The sequence below is a fragment of the Oxyura jamaicensis genome, chromosome 1 (assembly GCF_011077185.1).
Source record: "Oxyura jamaicensis isolate SHBP4307 breed ruddy duck chromosome 1, BPBGC_Ojam_1.0, whole genome shotgun sequence".
Classification (NCBI taxonomy): Eukaryota; Metazoa; Chordata; class Aves; order Anseriformes; family Anatidae; genus Oxyura; species Oxyura jamaicensis.
Window position 1 is genome coordinate 72,799,621 of NC_048893.1, and position 21,337 is coordinate 72,820,957.

The 21,337-nt window shown below is 42.7% G+C and overlaps 1 protein-coding gene and 1 long non-coding RNA gene across 7 annotated transcripts in view; one reads left to right on the forward strand and one right to left on the reverse strand.

Annotated features, from left to right (window-relative positions):
• The first annotated feature begins 1,275 nt into the window (after positions 1-1,275).
• On the forward strand, positions 1,276-19,294 carry LOC118156695. The gene is made up of 3 exons (XR_004746389.1): positions 1,276-1,286; positions 15,298-15,306; positions 19,111-19,294. It is a non-coding gene; the product is annotated as an uncharacterized LOC118156695 (long non-coding RNA).
• MPPED1 (metallophosphoesterase domain containing 1) overlaps positions 10,490-21,337 on the reverse strand; it is a 65,440-nt gene continuing 54,592 nt past the window's right edge. For all 6 annotated transcript variants that reach the window (XM_035310775.1, XM_035310750.1, XM_035310780.1 and 3 more), the window contains exons 6-7: positions 16,785-16,898; positions 10,490-13,194 (exon numbers count right to left, since the gene is read on the reverse strand). In XM_035310775.1, the coding sequence (XP_035166666.1) occupies positions 13,076-13,194; positions 16,785-16,898 (233 nt within the window). In that variant the 3' untranslated portion in view covers positions 10,490-13,075. The remainder of the gene's footprint in view (positions 13,195-16,784; positions 16,899-21,337) is intronic.

Consider the following 21,337-nt stretch of genomic DNA (forward strand, 5'->3'; position numbering starts at 1 on the left):
AAACAGTGGTCAGCCATCAAGCAGCGGCAGGCTGGCAGACATCCCATTTTTTTCCACTAAGAGGCAGATAATGTCAGTGGAAGTGAGCATAATTCTTCAATAATTGTCTCCTGCTGCTACACGTAATCACCAAAGCGGTTATGAAAATAAAAACATCAATGCAAAGAGAGGAAATGTCATTGCTGAACAGAGGACACCTATCCCTGCTTTCTGCCGCCCTGGGAGCAGCCGTGTGGTGTAAGGGATAGCAGGCAGGGGGACAGTGGCCCAACTGCCTTCCTCTCGCAGGGTGTGGAGCAGCATCTGATCCTTGGGAAGGGCTGAAGCACAGAAGATGAGGGTCCCCTGGGAGTCCCCTGAGGGTAGCTCAGCTGATCACCATAACCTGCTCGCCTCTACCAGCCTCTCTGCTCCACCTCAGCATTGCTTGCTGCTCTGTTCCCAGAATGGCGCTGTGACTGCCTGGTTGTCTCCTCAGCGCTGGAGGCAAGGAGTTTGCTGAGAGAGTAGGTTAAAACATTTTGGCAGTGTTCTAACAGCACTTCAAGTTTCATTTTCTTCACTCCAGCACAAAAGGAACAAAGCAAAGAAGAATGAAGTTACTGCTGCATCTGCCACCACCGAGGAGTCTTGTGTCTCTGCCAGAGCTCCCATGATTGCTCAGAAAACCCACTCATGGGCAAGAAACCACCATGGAGAGAGGTGCAGTGGTGGAGGCCTCCCATCACCCTCATGGCGGGCACCACCCTGCCTGAGCCCATACAACCAGAGACCTCACACTGGCCAAACACCTTGGCATTTCCAGACAAAATGCAAGCAAAAAGTGATTTTTGTGTCTAATTAGACTATGAAAGGGGAGGCATCTTTCCTCTTGTATTTTTCTTGTTCCAAAGCCCTTGCAAACATAGCTGCTCAGCAGCAACGCATGCTGCTCATTAGCACATTCCCAAGCCCCCCTGAGCTCGGTGGCCCCCTCAACCCCCTGCCCCAAAGCCCACTGGCTGCCCCTGCCAAGCAGCCAGCCTGGCCTGCAGGCAGCAGCTGCTCAGGAGATCACTTCCTAAGCAGGGCAGAGCTGCGAGGCACAAGAGATGTCTGCTAGAAGCACAAGCAAGTAGGAAAAGGGAACTGAGAGATGGAAAGCAGTTAGAGGAGGGAAGGAAGAAAAGGTTCATAGGCTCTATAGCAGCTATTTCTATGCTAGCACTTGGCATGGAGCCTGCAAGACTGGAAATAGAGCCTGTCCCTTCTCTAAATAGGGAAGCGGAAAGGGAAGGCTGAGGCTAGTCAAAGGGACAGAAGAAGAGAAAGGGAAGAATACATGGCCCTTCTTCTACATCAGCAACTGGCATACAGCCTGCAAGGCTAGAAATAGAGCATGCTTTAGGAAAAATGAACAAACAAACAAACAAAAAAAAAAACATGCCATGCCTTCTTCAGAATGCAATCATTTCATTTTTTTCATTTGTTTGATTAAGGCATTACTGTGTGAAGTGCCTATATCTCTGTGTAATTACTGTTTTTATCTGGATGATATACAGCAGGTCATGAGCAGTAAGGGATGCTCCAAATATGGTAAAATGAAAAACAGATTAAAAAAATCAATTTTCCAAAAAATAATTTTCTTCTGTTTTCGAGTTTTTCTATACTAAAAGCTGTCATGCAATGGAAATTATTACACTGTGAAAAGAGACGTAAAAATAATGTTGTATTATATCAATCCTTAAAATATGCAAATATGATATCTTCACAACACCCCGAAATTATGTTTGGCATGAATTCTTAGCAACAATACGAATATCATCATCTTCAAGTAAGCAAGTGTAACATGCTGCTCAAATAAATGTAAAAACAACCCCAACACAGCTCTGGGAGCATCCAGATTTCATCTTTGATGTAGGTAGGTTTTAAGTAGGAAAGGGAAGAATATCATCTTAACCATCAGATTTTACTGGGATGAGCCTTAGTGAAGGAACATGGAGGAATATGTAAATGGACAGCAGACCTACCAGGATGCATAAGTCAGAGTCATTATAAAAACACATTTGTGCGCCTGCCCATTAAGGGCTGATGGCTCATCTTGGGGGAGGTGACATCTAAGTGCACAGAGGTGCTCCTGGGCTGCTTGTTTTGGGGGGTTCAGGTGTAGCTCAGCCAAAGCAGAGTGGGCTCTGCAAGGCTCTGTGTGTTCCCCATGTGTACAGGCACTGTGTGGGGCTGGAGGGACTCAGCACTGCACCACAGACACCTCTTTCCTCCTGCCCTGCTGAGATGCGGAAGTTGAAAGTCCCAAAAGAGCTTAAACTGTGTTTGTTATGTCATGCTCCAGATTTGTTTTTTTAACAAAGCATCCATCGGACTTGGTGATGCACAACCCTCCTGCATCATAGGGTAAATACGGTCTCTCACTGGTGTAGACACTGAGACATCACAGCAGTGTAGGGAAAACCCATTTCTCATTGGAAACTGTTTGCCATATTCATCTGGGCTTTGGTTTTGCAGCTGTTGTGCTCAAGCAGGACATCCGTGAGTCCAGGCTCAGATCTGCGTGTAAAGGGAATGGGGATCTTCTTGGGTGGTGGGAAACAGTGATTGCCTTCTTAGAAACACCTTCTGTGAGAAGTTTTAAAAGCAAGAAACCAGCCTTTCCATTTCTTTTCACCACTAGCGGTGTGAATATCAACAGGACTTACAACAATAAATGGCAGCAATGCTCCTTCTGACATACACCAAAACCAGGAGTCATTTCTTGCCACTGCACTTGCCAACCTCTGTCTTCAAATGACTCATCCTGGTTAATATTGCACGTCAGTAATTTGAGTTGATATTTAAAAATTCTGTGATATGTGCCATCAGCTTTTTGCTAGCCCATAATTTTTGTTCTGCTTTGAACTAGTATTCCCAGTGTTGTCCCTGATGAGCCCCACAGCTGCTGGTGGCTCCTCCAGTCTTGTGTAGATGTTGCCCCATCAGCTCTGAGGTGATGTTCAGGCAGAAATTTCACAACCAGCCCCATGGCCACAGGATTATACTCAGGCTGCAGTCCAGTGTGCTTGAGCCTTACTTGAGCTACTGTCTGTCCTTATCCCTGAATATAGATTTGCTGGGATGAAAAATAGTGTGACACAGAAGTTTCATTGTGCTGCAGACACCCTTTTGGACCTGCTTTCAATGTAAGTACATTTATTGGGCTTAATTCTCAACCCCTTTAAATCAACAAAGCACTGTGACTACCCTGATTTCAGTGGATTTATTCCAGCATATTAGATCAGCATCAGACCTAGGTGTCTTCTTTTCTTTTCTTGCTTTAATCAGTTTTCACAAAAAGAAGCAGCTATTTCTGCTCACTCCAGAGCCAGACTGGAAGTCTGGTTTTGCCTGAGGAAGAATGCATCCTTCTCCACACACTATGCAGAATTCCCATCTCGTGCATTAGAATAGATGTTGAAACAGTTCTAATTAACATTTTAAATTTGCATTTTAATTGCCTGCCAGAGTGTGAAATTACATGTCTGGGTAAAGGAGTATTTTTCTTAGTGCCACTGGTTCACAGAGCCCCAGTAAGGCAGCAGGAGTGGAAGCACCCTGGCCAGTGGTCATTTTGCAGATTTCTACACAACTAATCCAGGGCCTGATGCAAAGCCCAATAAATTAAGCCAAAAGGTCCAAATGGATGTTTGTTTGTTTTTAATGAATGGGACTTCCATAATTAATTTTTGTTTGAAGATATACATCAGATCTTGATTTTAAAATTGCCAGTTGCAAAGAATCAGCGCAATTATTTGAAGGTTGTTTTGGTGAATAATTACAGTTTTCATAAAGAAAACACTACATACATATATATGAATATACACACATATATATATTAAAAATGAAGCAGTCGCTGAGATGCCCAGGCCACACCTATGTCCTTTTTGAGAGCTCTTCTCCCCACAGGAAGGCCACTATCGCCCATATTCCCGTGTTTAGAGATACAGCTTCCTATGTGGCCACAATGAAAGGTAGACTTCTTTGCTACACCTTATTTCTAACAAAAAATCTAGATTGCAGTGTACCTGTGACCCATTCTGTTCAGTATTTCCTGTGGTCCAACACAGGGTTCATCTGTAAACCATTTCAATAGCACCTTTGCTTTTGGGGGGGAGAAAGATTTCTGTCAAGATCTAGCAGTCAAACAATGTCAGGACAGGAACCACTACCTGGTGGACCCTATGAAGCAGATAGCCCTTTTAAAGATGATTCCTTATTTAATTACATTGGCTAGGTGATTTTTAATTCATTTAACATGTACCATGTCAAAATTGTATTGTTCCAGTTTCCTACTCAAAATGCTAGGCAGTGGTGCCAAGTCATGTGCCTTACAGAAGTCTATTACCTTAATACTACTTCCTTTATTATCCAAAGTTGTAATCTCATAAAAAGGTATAAAATAGGTTTGGGAAGATCCATCCTACTTAAACCCACCTTGATTAGCATTTTATTTTATTATCCATTTTAAATATTTTATTACTCAAGTCTTTGCAATCAGTCCCATCACTGCTTCTTTCTGGTGATCAAAGTCAGGCTACTGCTGTCTCACTTTGGCCTTCCTCTTCCCATTTTTAAAATATTGGCACAATTTCAGCTTTCCCCTGGTTGCTGAGACTTCTCTCATGTCCCAACTTGTCTGAAAATTCATTATTAACTGTTTAAAAATCTCCTCAGACAGCTTCTCAGATAATCCCAGATACAGTGTTCCTGATTCAAAAAACTTGGTAAATGTTGTTTAACACACCGTTTAAGGACTTTTAGGCTGAAAAGTACTTGATCACCAGCACTGTGTAATGCCCCAGTACCACCCAGCCATTTTATCTGTACACAACGAAAATATTCATCTAAAAATCCCACCTTTTTAATAAAGCTGTCAGTGACTCTCCCACTGCCATTAGCTTTTGTATATTTGAGTCATTACCATCGCAAGCCATTGATACTTTCTGTGTACTTTTGCTTTCCTCACTGCTTTTTAACGCACATTTCTCCCTTCATCAGTTTATTATATTTTTTCCCAGTCTATTTTTATTTACCGTCAAAACCCGGGTGTTTTTCTGGTTGGTTGATTGGTTTTGAAACCAGCTTGTCTCTTTCTGGATTCCGGGGCTTCTCTCTGGCAAACTTTCTTAAACAGATCACAAATACCAGCTTTATTCCTGTCTTACAGAGTTGATCTTTTCCGAGGAGATTACAAACAACTTAACAACATTCCTGTCATGTGTCATCCTATTAGACTTCATTAATATCAACTCGTTTGAATGCATGTTTTTAAACAAGTGATTTCTATTCCTTGCATTTATTACCGGGGTTTCTAATCATGATGTATAATCAATTTATGAATTTCTACACTGTATAATCTTCGTATCTGTTATGTGTTGACAACACAAATATGTCGCATGGGGTGAGGATTTGGTGGTCACTTCAGACATTTCTGTTCACTGAAATCTCTCTTTACAGCTCCAGACAGCCTGGTCTTCCACAGAAGAAGAAGCTGGAATTTTAGATCAACATTGCACAATTATCGAACACAACCACTGCTAATAACGCAAGTGTAGGGACAACCAGACAACAATTTTCTTTAAAGGACGCTATCCATTTTAGCTCAGAAATAGAAATGAAGCCAATAGGGAACACAATACATCACAGTGGCTTCTGAGAGCCCCATTCAAGTCATTTGCTTTCATACATTTTGCTGTTTACCATCTCTGGGCTTTGATCTCTTTTTATTGTTTCTAGTAGATAATACCAGCTTCAAGGTTTGGAGGAACTGTTCTCCATCTGCTGCTGTTGTCCTTTTTTCTTTTGTTCCTTTAGCAAGTGTTGATTTCTTGCAAGTTGAAAGGCTCTGCTTTAACAAAGCAGGCAGAGGATGCTGGATCACAGGGTGCTTCATACTTGGTTCTGGCAGGACCCTTCCTGTCGAGTGAGGCCAGCTGCACCCTTTGCCCCTCTGGTCTACTTGGCCTGGGGGGTTTGGCTGAGATGCTATGCTTTAGATTAAAATCTGTACCCTAAAAATTATGATGTCTTTATTTTAAGGGACAGCAAGTACTCACTAGAAGATGAATTGGGAGTAATTAACAAACCCTCAACTTCTAGCTCAGAAGAGAGCACAGTATTTTCAAGTTAAGCGCAGTGTTAGTGAGCCCTTCCTTGTTATAGCTGTAATGCAACAAGTTCAAAGAATGTTGTCTCATGCAACACGCTGATGCATCTCTAAAGGAGTTGATGAAGTGTCTTCATCATAGTTTGTTGAGTGTCTTGTCTGTATTTTCATGATTAATTGCTTCCTTGACTTTCTTAGGTGTTGGGAGAAATACTGAATCAATTCAAGCGTTCTCAGAGCAGGGACTGCTAATTGTGTAAGCTCTGTTTACCGCTCGAGAGCTCCAGATTTGACAAGTCTCTTGACTGTATGTTAATACATATGATTAATTATTGTTATGGGCATCCTTAGAAACACACAGGATAGGTAACACTTCAGAGCTATTATTTATTTCTGAACAAGCAGTAAACATAATTATGTACCCACTGCTTTACAAGGATAACAGGTAGGGGAAAAAGGTGCTGTTGGCGGTGCATGGGGAAAACAGTGCTCCCCAGCACAAAATCCCAAGGGCACGGATAGGAAAGAGGGGGAAGAAGACTGGAGGCAGCCTGCTGCTCCTCCTGGCATCTGGATGAGCATGGACATCATGGTTGGAGCGCCTTGGGCAAGCTGCAAGATCATCCCAGTTCTAGACATTTGTTCCATTTCACAAACAGAGGGGACACATGAGATATCGATGTTCTTCATCTTGGGCCAAGCTTGGGGAGACCTCCTGGTGTCATTCCCAGCAGAAGGACCTGTATCCCTTGGCCTATGCTGCTCTGGACTTGTTGCAGGTCCTGCCTTGAGCTGGAGCAGATGACAAGGGTGGTGGAGTTTGGCTGTGGGCTTACAGGCAAGACCAGATGTCCATGTGATAAGACCAACACATGCTGGTCCTCACAGGCCTCACCATGCATGCCCTAACCCTGTTAGTTGCTAACTTTGAGAGTGAGCCCATGGCATAAAAGGTGGTGATTCGGCCACTGTCACAACACATAGCAGGGGGTCCCTGCCCTGTCCCTCCATGAGCTGCTACCTCTCAAGGCAATGAGATCAGCCTGCCCATTTCACAGAGGAGTTGCCTGCAGCAATGCAGCACAAAGCCATCCCATTCTTTCCATAAATGAAGCCTGATGTAAATCCTGACATTTCAAATGCACAAAATGAAGAAATACATAGTATTTAAAAATTATGCTCAATGCCTCTGCTGTAATTAAAATAAATATGTATTCCTTCAACAAATCCAAACATGCACAGCCCTCAGCGTGCGGCCTACAGGATCATACAGGACCTTCCTCTTCCAGGCCACACCCCTGGGGTAAATCAGCTGATTTCTGCTTCTTTGCATGTACAGATGCACACCTGCCCCTGGGGAGACCAAAACTGTATCTGAGGTGGGGGCACCCGGGTCAGGGGGCTGTTCAGGGAGCCCTGCTGTAAGTAGGACACTGCAGTGGGGACAGACAGCATGGCTGTGGGAAGTAGAAGAGTCAGTGACAAAAGGAAAGTGATCGGCAGCCACAGAAGGGGCATGGGTGAGGGACCAGCCACAAAACAGCACAAAGCAGGATGAGACATGGTCAGATGTTGTGCAGCTGTCAGTGCCGGGGTTAGGTGTCCCCTCCGGCACAGCTTGAGGAGATGAGGACTGCAGAGGGCATCGCCAAAGCCAGGGCAAGCAGGTGAAAGGCCACAATTCCTACATAGACACAAAGGAAGGGATTCCCATGGGGTACATGATTGGCTGGGCACCCTGGGAAGAAGGGCTGATGCTTGTAGAAACCAGGGAAGCCTGGATCGGTTGTCACCTCTGGAAGGAAAACCCCAGCTGAAGCCATAGGCAGCTCACCACAGTCCTGCAGTGGGGTTGCAAATATCTATTATTAACAAGAAACCCCAAACAAATGAAGTACAGCATTGGATCAGGAGAGAATGTAGCTAGAACTGTATCCCAAAGCTCTGGTATGCAGGGACAAGAAGTCCTCTGGAGTAACTGGCTCTCCCTAACTCTCCAAGGACACATCAGCAAGAGGGGAGGAGCTTTTCTGGGATGGGAAAGTAAGAGGCTTAGCAATGGAGTCTAGCTAGAATTTAAATTATTCTAATTTTTAGATGAAGTGAGTAAAAAGCATCATAATGGCAGTACACAGAATAACAAATGGCACAAAGAAGGCACATATAAGCACTCCTATTTACACTTTTCACATAAAAAGAGAACAAAGGGATAGTCAATAAAGCTGAATGGCAGCACTCTTACAGGGATAAGCAAAATGCTGTTGTTCTACTGCATTGTGCATAATCACCTGGGGAACTCACTGTTCCAAAATATCTCTAAAATCTCAGATGCAGAGAGAGTTTCCAGAAGGGGATGGGAATGTACCTGAAAGAACATTTGCAGTTATGTTTGCTATATGTGAGTTACATTAGCAGTGAGCAATAATACAGGTTTTTAAGAGAGAAATTCTCATACAAACAAGAATAAATGGAGGTGGGCAGATAACCCCATGGGTAGATTATTCCAAAAATTGCCTTCTAAGGAATGGCTTGTTCCTCTTTCTTCTGAAGCACTTAAGAGACTGGAGAAGACAAACTACCTCTTCCCCATCCTCTCTAGCTCCCTGCTGCAGCAGTGCCAGAGACCCAGCAATGCCTCCTGCCCAGTTTGTGCCCATGCATTACCTGGCTGAGCCAGGTGGGGATTTTCACCTTCCCTCCTCACAGCTCCCTTGCTGGCTCCCTGCAGCAACCTCCTTGAAGGCTGGAGTAGTTTCCGGGGTGCCTGGCTTCAGGTGCTACCGAACAGCTTCATTTGACACCCTAAATCCAGCTTCCTACACTGGGGTGCACCTACATTGGGTGGGGGCTGCACGGGGAAAGGCAGATGCTTGATGGGTGCTGAGTCCCATCTTGCTCGTTCCTTGTAGCCAAGGAACGTTTCACATCCTCAGCCTGAGAGAGGTAAAAATAATCGTTTTTTTTTTTTTTTTTTTTTAATTTTTTTTTTTTTTTTTTTTTTTTTTTTTTTTTTTTTTTTTTTTTTTCATTGGCATGCAGTGATAGCTCTCCTAGTCCATTCATCAGAATGAACTGAATTTAATCTTGGTAACAATTCTGCCTAGTAATGGGAAAGCACATATTACTAATACACATCAGCACACCTTCAGGAATGATGCTACCTTGTTAAATATCAGTGAAGATCAACCATGGGGAGGTGGGGTGAGAAATGACTCTGAAAGATCGTCCCTGAATTTAAATAGAGTTGACAACTGCAAAACTGCACCTGTGGAAACCTTCCATTTCATGGCCTCGCTCACCTGAGTTAGATCAGAGGCAAAAATTGGAGGCAAAAAATTCAGGCCCTTGACAGTGCCCACAAAGCTAAAATAAAAATGTCACCTCATTTAAGGTGACATTTTAAAACCCTGTGAGGTTTGTGCTCATACAGGCTCAACCCTGTGCACGAACAGTCTATTCCCCAGATAGAATCCTAGAATCATTAAGGTTGGAAGAGACCTCCAAGATCATCTGATCCAACCATCCCCCTACCACCAATGTCACCCACTAAACCTTGTCCCTAAGCACCACATCCTACCTTTCCTTGAACACCCCCAGGGACAGTGACTCCACCACTTCCCTAGGCAACCCATTCCAGTGCCTGATTACTCTTTCTGAGAAGAAATGTCTCCTCATTTCTAACCTAAACCTCCCCTGGCGTAAGTTGAAGCCATTCCCTCTAGTCCTATCACTAGTTACCTGTGAGAAGAGGCTGACCCCCAGCACCCCACACCTTCCTCTCAGGCAGCTGTAGAGCGCAATAAGGTCTCCCCTGAGCCTCCTCTTCTCCAAACTAAACAACCCCAGTTCCCTCAGCTGCTTCTCACAGGACTTGTGTTCCAGGCCCTTCACCAGTTTCATAGTCCTTCTCTGGATAAGGACAGCATCCCAGCTCTCAACTGTTTCATGCAGCTTTTCACTGCATCACAAAAACATCTGGCATATCCCCTCTGCCAAACTTTTGTAGTTACAGGAAACAGCTGCTGGTTCCCCTCCTCAGCAATCCCCTCCATCCAATTTGCTCTACAGCTTTTGAGGGAGATGAGGAAGCCCCAGGATGGTGGATGGTGCTGGACAAGGACCCATCACTTGTCAGTCACTTCCGCAGTAATTGACTTTGCTATGCCACCTGCGGGACACCCTATCCCCTGTTCCAGCTGCCCCCCACTAAACCATAGCCCTTGCTAATGACAGCTTCAATACCCCCACCTCAATACCCCAACTATAATACCCCCAGGCTGGCTCCCACACCTGGAGAAAAGATTCTCCATTACCAGGGCTGAATGTACGAGATGGATATAAAGAAGCCTTATGTTGTTTCTTTTAAGACTTTATTTGTCTAACATGCTTGACCAAAAATTACAACAACAATCAAGTTATGCCAAAATGATTAAATAACTTTTAAGCTTTCATACCTCGAGTACTTTAAATGATATTTTGAAGTAACAGCTGCTTTCATATCTTTTTCACATAAAAATACACAGTATTTTGAAGATAGCTTAGGCAAAATTATTTTTAAGAGAATAGTTTATAGTCAACATAGAAATTTTGTTGAGGCTAATAAAAGGACCTCTTTCCCCCACTTTTAACATTTTAGTGTAAGTGCCATGAGTGAATGTAAACATTTCAGACTTCTTTAACATACAGCCAATTTCCTGCCACATATGTTTCAAAATGCTTGAGTTGTGACTAGCTAAGACACTTTTATGCTAACTGCATGCTATTCTTCATCTTCCCAATGATGCTGGGAGTTCACATTAAACTAAAAATTTCAGTCCTTGCTGATTTAGGAGCTCATCTTGCAATTTCTACACCAATGGATTATACAAAAAGTAGACCCGGATCAATTCATGGTAGACTGTTCTTGTGCTGCAAACTATGCACATCCAAAACAGTTGCAGGACACTGCTGGTTGTTTTTCTGTTTGCTTTTGTTTCAGGAAAAAGCAGCAAATTAGTCAAGAAAAAAATCCAAGTCACTCAACAGCTCCAAGAAGTGACAGATCTGTGGCTTGCCATGTTTTCTGTTGTCAGTGGGTCAGTACCTGGGTTCAAATTTCACAGCTTCCAGCATCAGTCAGAAGAGCACGTGGTAAGCCAGCAAAATGTGGTGTTTCTGCCTACTTTGCTTAGAGTTGAGGCTGCAAGCTTGGGGTTGTACAACAGGTATTTAGGATTGTGTATGTATATAATGTACATGCAACTGCTACACAAAGGTCACATTTATAACCATCCATCAGGCAAAAAGTAACCCATACATCTAACTACTGTGTGTGCAGGTATGGGCTATCCACAGACCTGCAAACAACCCTGTATTGATAGTGCGATGATTTGCCTCATGTGTGGAAACAAAATTAATATATAGATGCAGTCAGCCCCAAATTCAGAATGTCCACGTTCAGTTTACACCAGTTGCATTATCTCCATCAAAGCAAAAAGGTTCCTCTTTGAGCATGGAGATATTTTTTAGTTAAAGGCAGAAGTGTGTTGCGGCATGCATTTGAAGCACATATTTTTGTGGGTTTTAGTCAATTCTTGAGCTTCTGCCTAGGACTGAAATCCCAGCAGATTCAGCACCTCTGTTAACCTACAGGAAAACTGCAGGGGCAGGACTAGTTTCAGCCATCCCCAGCAACTTCCACATCTCCTGTTTTGCCTGGGTATGCCAACACCCAACACACTAGATGGATTTCAGCTGGGTTAATGGTTTTGTCTTGGGCCTCTCTCAGCAGTGTCTCTGAGCAGGCACATGGGAGCGATAGGTTTTGTGAGGTGACTCTTGCTCTGTACCCATTGGCAAGTACTCGTCACTCATTGCACTTATGCTACTACATAGCTGTCCAAAAATGAATGCCCAAACTCCACTTTGGGATGACACCCCCCTCTAAGTCCATACAGTTTCCCAAAGGACAAACTGATCACAGTGACATTTAATCACAGCTGACATGGGCCAAATTCAAACCAGCAATCTCATCATTGGCTGCATGTCCCAGTAACAGGTTTTAAATGGTCCCAGTGGGTTTTATTTAGAATATCACTACTGAACATTTTTTTTTTTTTTTGCTTTTGCTTTTCACATACAATCACATATTGCCTTATCATATGAAAAAACAGGTATACTCCTTTTTTCTTTCTTTCTTTTTTTTTTTTTTTTCCCACAGGCGAGGCCAGGTTACAGATTCCTGAGTTTATACTGCACTTAACACAGTCTCCCTTCTTCAGTTTTGAGCTGTTTACAGCATACCGACAATATGCACCATTTCCCTTACCATCTGTAATGCCAGATGTAGTAAAACTTCATTTCAGTACTGTGAATTAGGGCCTCTGCTGCACTGGTTTTGAATAGATGCAAAGAATCAAGACCTGGAGGACTTGAAATAATAGCTTTTCTCCTGTGACTGGTCATTCATGTACTATCTTTTGTACTTGCCATGTTAACTAAGGGAAAGCATCTTTACCATCACATTCCAGTTATCAAGAGCTCACTGGGAAAAATCTGAAATCAGGAAATCCTAGTCTAAACACTTATGTTTAAACTTCAAACTTTCTTGAGGAAACACTCCCTTGAAAGACATTGTTCTTTGAGTAAGTCCAATATAATGTATTGTATATACAAAGTCCCTACTTGAGATATATATTTATATGTGTGTATGTATATATACGTGGAATGCATTCACTTTGCTGTGTTCACAAATATTTTAATGGCGATATGTCTTTAATCTGTTTCTGTCACCAAAATGCCTGTTTTTGTCTTGCATTTCTGTCACTTGAATTTATATGTGAAGAGATAGCAGGAAAAAAAGAAGGTTTTTGCTTTGTTGAATAGTTCCTTATTGTGATTCTCAGCCAGCAATATAAAGTTGCTAATGTGTTGGGCACAACATTAAATCCTTTATTATAATCATGTGTTCCTTGGAGTAGGTAAGTCAATAACTATAGGTGGATTTAGTGGCTGGTAATTCACAGTGCACACAGATGCATTCACATAGGTAGTAGTTCCATCAGTCATGACACCATAACCTATGAAGAAAGAAAAGCTCTGGTTACTATTATTATTCACTCTTTATTAATCATTTTTTTATTATTTACCTTTACCATTACCTTTATCGTACAAAAATTAGTGCCACATATATTAATTGGAATGCATTTAAAATTATTTTTAATGCAAAATGTGAAGGTCTCCACGATGAATACCATCTTTTTCCCACAGTAAAATATTCTGCCATCTTTTAAATCACATAAAACCAAAACAGACTCCTCACTGGCTAGTGGCTACAACCTCCGGCAGCCTGCTCCACCAAACCTCCTTCGAAACACTAATATTCTCCTTTGCAAAACTTTTTTCTTAAAACCTTCTCAGTTTTCGAAGAGATGGGAAGAGAGAGCTTAGAAAATTTCAACACTAAAAAAATGTCCGTATGTAATTTAGATTTGTGGTCATCAATGCACCAGCATTTGAGCTATTTTCCTTTTTCCACCTTTTTTTTCTCTGTGCTATGTTGTACATCTTTTAAGAAAACAATGAATAAAAAAGATGACACAACTAAGAGGAGGGTATGTGCATGTGCACCAGGTTGGGATTTGAAGGAACCACTTCCCATGTGTTTGAACTTGATGACCAATTTCAACCATACTTGACGGAAAGACTAAAATGCCTGCCCAGGCAGAGAAAAAAGACTTTATTCATGCATTCTCTGACAGACAAGGTGAATTCACATACTAAGATACTGTAACATTTCCATGGGAGAAAACACCTCCTGAATGTCTCACCAGTGGGGGAAGTCATTAACTCTCATGTGTGGCGAGGCACCCAAGCCAAACAATTCCAGAGCTAAATCTGCAGGAACTCAAACTTCCAGCTCTAATGTTTGTAGAAATACAGTGAAATGATGTTTGAAAAAGTGAAGAAAAAGCCCCTTAACTGCCATGGTGTTATGAAAACTTAGACAAACTCTCCACTGTTAAAATCTTTTCATGAAAAGGAAAAAAAGATGAGCTTGATTACACTAAAACTAAAAGCTTAATGTTGGACACTCAAATTGAAAAAAATGCAAGTATTATGCTCAATATGAAGAAATGCATTCACAATCTGAAATATAGACATAATTTTGGAGAAATCACCTGGTGGAAAGCTTTTGTACTACAATTCAATCTTATCATTAATGTAGTTAACAGAGAAACATATTCATTGCTACACTGAGTTAAAGCTATTCAAATCCTAGATACCTAGGATCCCAAGTTTTCCAAGTGCAATTTCATGTCTTACAGAAGCATTGTTACTTGCAGAATTTACAAACAAGAAACCAGTAGCCAAACAGCTTCATTTTCATTCCTTAAAATACCCTGAATAACGCAGGGCCTCTTGGACTCCCCATGGAAAAACCACACTACAGTTAGCAAGTAGGGAGGGAAGAGAACTCTGGCAGGTTTCTGTCATATACATTTCTTTAAATCATGTGCTGTTTGCCACAGAACAATTGTTCTGTATAAAACACAAACTGCACCGAGGACAGCCCTCTTTGCTGTTGGGACTTTCTGTCTCTTCAGCTACACGTTTGCAGAAAACAAAATCAGTTTGCTAATGCATTCTTTTTGATGAAAGATTCATCATGTTACAGTTTTCACTCTTCCCCTACTGCCAAACACTGGCTGAAATTGGTAGAACAGTATTTTAGCTGGAATCCCTGCCATGCTGCTCATCACCACCAAAGTTGATCAGCAGAAAGGCCATGTGCCGAGGTATTTTTTGGCAGATACAGAAGTGGGAGAAATGGAAGAACATCTCTTCTAAGCATCTCGTCCTCACGGATGTTCAGTAAATGACTGCTGCAGATGTAGCTATGCTCAGTCAGGGGAGGAACTCATCTGTTCAAATCATGCATTCTCTCTACAAAGAGCAGCTTCGTTTGCACAGCCTGTCTGCAATGGGAATTCTCCTCTGCAGAGATTTAGCATCCCACCGCAAAATAGGCTATGCAGCTCCCCATTTGTTTTCTCTAAATTATGATAGTTTACAGGCAGAGTACCTTGCTTCTGTCTTCTGATACCTTTGGTGCCAACTGGATTAATTCACATGATTTACCATTCTGTGGAGGTGCCATTCTTTTCCCTTGGGAGCCAAAGCTGGGCTTGGTCTTAGCGGATGTGATTTTGTTTACCTGCCTGAAACTTCATGGCTCACTAACTGTTTGCTTACATCCCCTGCAACTCACTTGGCCTACGATTTCTGAAAAGACAATGAGTTTGAACTGTATTCACCAGATCTCTTGCACAAATTCTCAAAGCCTGTTGTAACATGAAAATGTTAGGAAAAACTACTGCCTATGCACTGTTTGTTTATTCTGTGCTTTTAACAGCACTTTGGACATTACCTACACACTAATAAGTCACCACAGATGAGACACACAAGGAGAATGGACTTCACCCCTGCCCTCTAAAATAAAGATAGGAATGTCTTCTCCACTGATCTTACAGCAGCACACCTCTAACCACTGTCACCCTTAACTTAGCAGTGTGAAAACACCAAGCAGCAAGTCAGAGTGGGATTTTTTTAGGAAGGGTAATGGTTCTTCATAGAAACATGAAGTATCTGAGTGCCAGCTACTGCATTTTTTCCATTTGTTCATTTCTACACTGCTGAGAACCCACAGATATCCTACATCGAAGTCTGGAGCAGTCCCAGAAGCAGAAAGCTGCCAGTTGTGGAGCACCTCTTCCTGCCAATAAGATAACATTGCCAAGAACTAAGCAGCTGATAATGCATGCTTACATGCTGATGGATACACATTTCTGCAGAGCCCAGTGTTTCGGTGGGGATGTGCTTAAAGTCTTGCTGCCATGGAATGCGTACAGGAGAGACTTTTCTGTAGCTGACAGCGTCTACCTTTCCCTTCGCCTGGAGATGAACTCCTACAGTCCCTGACTTCAGTGATCACATTCGTCACCATTTACTGAATTACGTGAAGGGGACTCATTTTTTCCAGTTAAAACTCAAATAGTCAAGAGAACCACCTTGTTTTGTCTGGCTACATAATGTTTCCCCTGCCAAAGCAAATAAATACACGGATAAGCATCTTGCACTTCTACACATGTCAGAAGTGACATCCCTCTTGATTTTAAATAGGCACTGACAAGGTGTTACTGACAACCTTTATTGTCCAATCTTAAAGATTAAGCCCCAAAAGCACCTCCCAAATCACTCTAACCCATTAAAAAAAAAAACACACACACAAAACAAACAAAGAAACTGAGACACAAAAAGCATACAAGAATTATCCTAAGTCACAGAGATTCAGCAGAGGAAAATACAATCCATCAATCCTAATATTTAGTCCCTTTCTGCATCTACTGGACTCATGTTATTTTAAAATTCACAGTTATCCTCACTGTGAAGGAAGCATCACACTACTTTATAGATGTAAGAGAAGATGAAATACAAATATTGAAAGGCAAGTATCAGCCAATTTCATCTGTATATATGCGGCTAAATAACTATCTGAATTCCAGAAGTGCTTCAGTTCAAACATTCAATTTTAAAAATACTGGTTAAAGCAGACAGCTTCTGTGGTTGTGGTTTTTAAGTATATATACAGAAAGAAATGTTTTCTAACCTTCGTGGATGTGTCCAAAAACATGCAGCCTTGGCTGTATTCGTCTCTGGACTGTGTTCAGCAGCTCAACACATCCTACCCGTTGCATTTTCTTAGGTACCCAGTCTAGAAAACCTTTGGAAAAGAAAGGAAAGCTTTAAAAGAAGACATGTTATCTGCCGTAATATTCAAAAATATTTCTGAGGTTTAATGTTGCATAACTTCTCATAAGCAGCCATAGAAGAACAGGCATGGAAAAAGTGGAGTTTGCCTTTGTAAGTAGAGGAGGAAACAAGGAAAAATAATTGAAGAAAAACTTAAAACCTCATCTGAAGAAACAGAACTATGGTAACTTGTCAATAATTTGTCAAGACTCGGCACCTGGCCTGATGGCCGCAGATGGGTCCCAACTGTCCACAAGGGGAAAACGGATCCTGGCCCAGGAGCTGGCAGGGCTCGTTGAGAGGGCTTTAAACTAGGTAAGAAGGGAGGTGGGGATGAAACAAAGCTTGTTGGAGGTGTGCCAGGGGGAACAGTGGCAAGGCTGGGGGAGAAGGCTAAGGCCCATCTGAAGTGCATTTACACTAATGCACGCAGCATGGGCAACAAGCAGGAGGAGCTGGAAGCCATTGTGCAGCACGCAGGCTATGACTTGGTTGCCATCACGGAAACGTGGTGGGACCACTCTCATGACTGGAGTGCTGCAATGTCTGGCTATAGGCTATTCAGAAGGGACAGGCAGCATGGAAGGGGTGGTGGAGTGGCTCTCTATATTAGAGAGTGTTTTGACGTCGTCGAACTTGAGGCTGGGAGTGGAGTCGCTATGGGTTAGGATCAGCAGAAAGGCCAACAAGGGAAGCATCCTGGTGGGGGTCTGTTACAGACCACCAAACCAGGATGAGGGGACGGATGAGGAGTTCTACAGGCAGCTGGCAGAAGTTGCGAAATTGTCAGCACTTGTTCTTGTGGGGGACTTTAACTTCCCAGACATATCCTGGAAACACAACACAGCCCAGAGAAAGCAGTCCAGGAGGTTTCTGGAGAACGTGGAAGATAACTTCCTGACGCAGCTGGTTGGCGAGCCTACCAGGGGAGGTGCCCCGCTAGACCTTCTGTTCACTAACAGAGAAGGACTGGTGGGAGATGTGCTGGTCGGGAGCTGTCTTGGGCAGAGTGACCACAAAATGGTAGAGTTCTCGATACTTGGTGAAGTCAGGAAGGGGATCAGTAAAACTGCTGTCCTGGACTTCCGGAGGGCTGACTTTGAGCTGTTCAAGACACTGGTTGGCAGAGTCCCTTGGGAGGTGGTTCTGAAAGACAGAGGAGCCCAGGAAGGCTGAGCACTCAAGAAAGAAATCTTAATGGCTCAGGAGCGGTCTGTCCCCATGTGCCCAAAGACGAGCCGGCGTGGAAGAAGACTGGCCTGGCTGAGCAGAGAGCTGTGGCTCGAGCTTAGGAGAAAAAAGAGGGTTTATAATCTTTGGAAAAGAGGGCGGGCCACTCAGGGGGACTACAAGGATGCTGCGAGGCGGTGCAGGGACAAAATCAGAAAGGCCAAAGCTCATCTGGAGCTCCATCTGGCCACTGCTGTTAAAGACAACAAAAATGTTTTTATAAATACATCAATACCAAAAGGAGGACTAAGGAGAATCTCCACCCTTTACTGGATGCAGGGGGATACTTAGTAACCAGAGATGAGGAAAAAGCTGAGGTGCTTAACGCCTTCTTTGCCTCAGTCTTTAACAGCAAAACCAGTTGTTCTCTGGACGCCCAGTACCCTGAGCGGTGGAAGGGGATGGGGAGAAGAATGTGGCCCCGAGGAAATGGTTGGCGACCTGCTACAGCATTTGGATGTACGCAAGTCGATGGGGCCGGATGGGATCCACCCGAGGGAACTGGCGGAGGAGCTGGCCAAGCTGCTTTCCATCATTTATCAGCAGTCCTGGCTATTGGCAGCTAGCAAACGTGACGCCCATCTACAAGAAGGGCTGGAGGGTAGACCCGGGGAACTATAGGCCTGTTAGTTTAACATCAGTGCCAGGGAAGCTCATGGAGCAGATTATCTTGGGTGTCATCATGCGGCAGTTGCAGGGCAAGCAGGTGATCAGGCCTAGTCAGCATGGGTCTATGAAGGGCAGGTCCTGCTTGACGAACCTGATCTCCTTCTATGACAAGGTGACACGCTTAGTGGATGAGGGAAAGGCTGTGGACGTGGTCTACCTTGACTTCAGTAAGGCATTTGACACCATTCCCCACAGCATTCTCCTCAGGAAACTGGCTGCTCATGGCTTGGACTGGCGTACACTTCGTTGGGTTAAGAGCTGGCTGGATGGCCGGGCCCACAGAGTTTAGTTTGGAGAAGAGAAGGCTCAGGGGAGACCTTATTGCGCTCTACAGCTGCCTGAGAGGAAGGTGTGGGGTGCTGGGGGTCAGCCTCTTCTCACAGGTAACTAGTGATAGGACTAGAGGGAATGGCTTCAACTTACGCCAGGGGAGGTTTAGGTTAGAAATGAGGAGACATTTCTTCTCAGAAAGAGTAATCAGGCACTGGAATGGGTTGCCTAGGGAAGTGGTGGAGTCACTGTCCCTGGGGGTGTTCAAGGAAAGGTAGGATGTGGTGCTTAGGGACAAGGTTTAGTGGGTGACATTGGTGGTAGGGGGATGGTTGGATCAGATGATCTTGGAGGTCTCTTCCAACCTTAATGATTCTAGGATTCTATCTGTTCTGGTACTCTCACTGTGCCTGTCATAGCTCTGTATCCATGACTTAGATTGCTGCAATGATTGCTGTGTGAATATATTGTGCATTTGAAAAAAAACTGTAGTCAGCCAGGGAGGTATAGTCTGGACCTAGTATTCATGTGTTTACTTTTCAGATTCACTCAAGCATGGCTAAGTAGCAGCTAACCAACTGGCTTAAAAGACCAAAAGAGTGGTATTCAAGCTCTTGGAAAAGCTCTCAGCTTTACTAGAGTTTCAAACTAGCTTCATACATTGACAAATAACTTTTTAGATACCAGTGCCTGAAAACTGGGCTCGTTATACTGTGGGTTTTTATGAAAATGGTGGAAGCTTGCCCTACTATTATAGTTGTATCCTAGGTGTCAAAAAGAGGAAGTTTTGGTAATGGATGTAGACTCCTAATTCATTCAGATGCCTCTGAAGACACTGTTGGCTCCTGATGGGGTGATGCACAAAGAGAAAGCCAGAGTTACAGACAGTGCAGGTCAATGCTGAGTTCTGTTAATCAGTTCTACCTATCATTCCTGGTATCCAATGCACTTCAAAATTCAGTGTAGGAAATAACAACTATTTAAGATGTCACAGTGAGGCCAGCATTTCCTCCGGAATCCAGTTCATGATTTTTTTTCAGAGCAAACTCATTATAACTTTAGGTTTTGTTACATTAATGATTTGAAACAGTTAATTGTCAAAATGTCTGTAGTGAACACAAAGGCAAAAGTATTTCCACTTCAAAAACTTCACAAACAAAAATCCATAAAATAAACTTCTCCATTAAATTAAACATTATTTATGTTGAACATGTTTTTGTTTACATGCATTATCACCCTTCTGAAGCTTTCCCATATGTTAGCAGCTTATTATGTACACCTGACTACACAAACTAAGAATAATTGATTACACCTAGCTAACAATTAGAGTTCATCTTAGGGTTTTTTCAATGTCTGGTTACTTGAAACAGGTTTATGCAGCTGTCAGTAAAGTATTAATCTGTGTCACAGATGATCAAACACACAGCTAGAAATTAAGACTTAAGGGTGAAAATAAATTAAAAACAAACAAAGAAAAGTGAACTTTTTGAAGAGAAGCTAAAGAATCATAAATGCAGATCTTTAGGAGTCAAGGAAAGGACTTCAAAAGTTACAGTATACATAAAATTAACAAAAATATACTGATTTAGAAATGAGCATTAGCACTGATCATGGGATCATGAATATTGTGTTTTATAAGCTACAAAAATATGCTATATATTTATTAATAACAAACAGGTTAAAATAAAACGGTCAATAACAGCTGTTCAATCTTTGTTTCCTTATCCTGTGTGAACCTCTGTTTCCTTGCCACAGTTTCATCCCAAAGCACTCCTCTAAAACAGAAAAAAAATTACTTGTGGGTCAGATTTTCATTACACATTTAAGGGACTAAGAAGCACAAAGTCCATTAACTCTTAATGGTGCTTTTGCATCTCACAGAATCACAGAATCACAGAATGGCCAAGGTTGGAAGTGACCTCTGAAGATCATCTAGTCCAACCCCCCTGCCAAGAAGGATCAATCATGCAGGCAATTTTAAAACTATCTAATGTATCTAACTATCTAAGTATTAATCAGTTTAGGGGGATGCATGCAGTCTGTAAGTGAGTGAATAAGAAAGGAGCAGAGAAAATGGATGGACTGAATTTAGGCACCCGTTCTGGAATATAAGAGGAATTTGTTACAACACTGACTGCTTTTTATGATCATTAGGAACAGCTCTAGTGATGCTGTCCAAGATCAGAACAAAAAGAATCAGCTTTCTTGTGAAAATAATTGGCTCCCAGGGTCAAGGAGGAT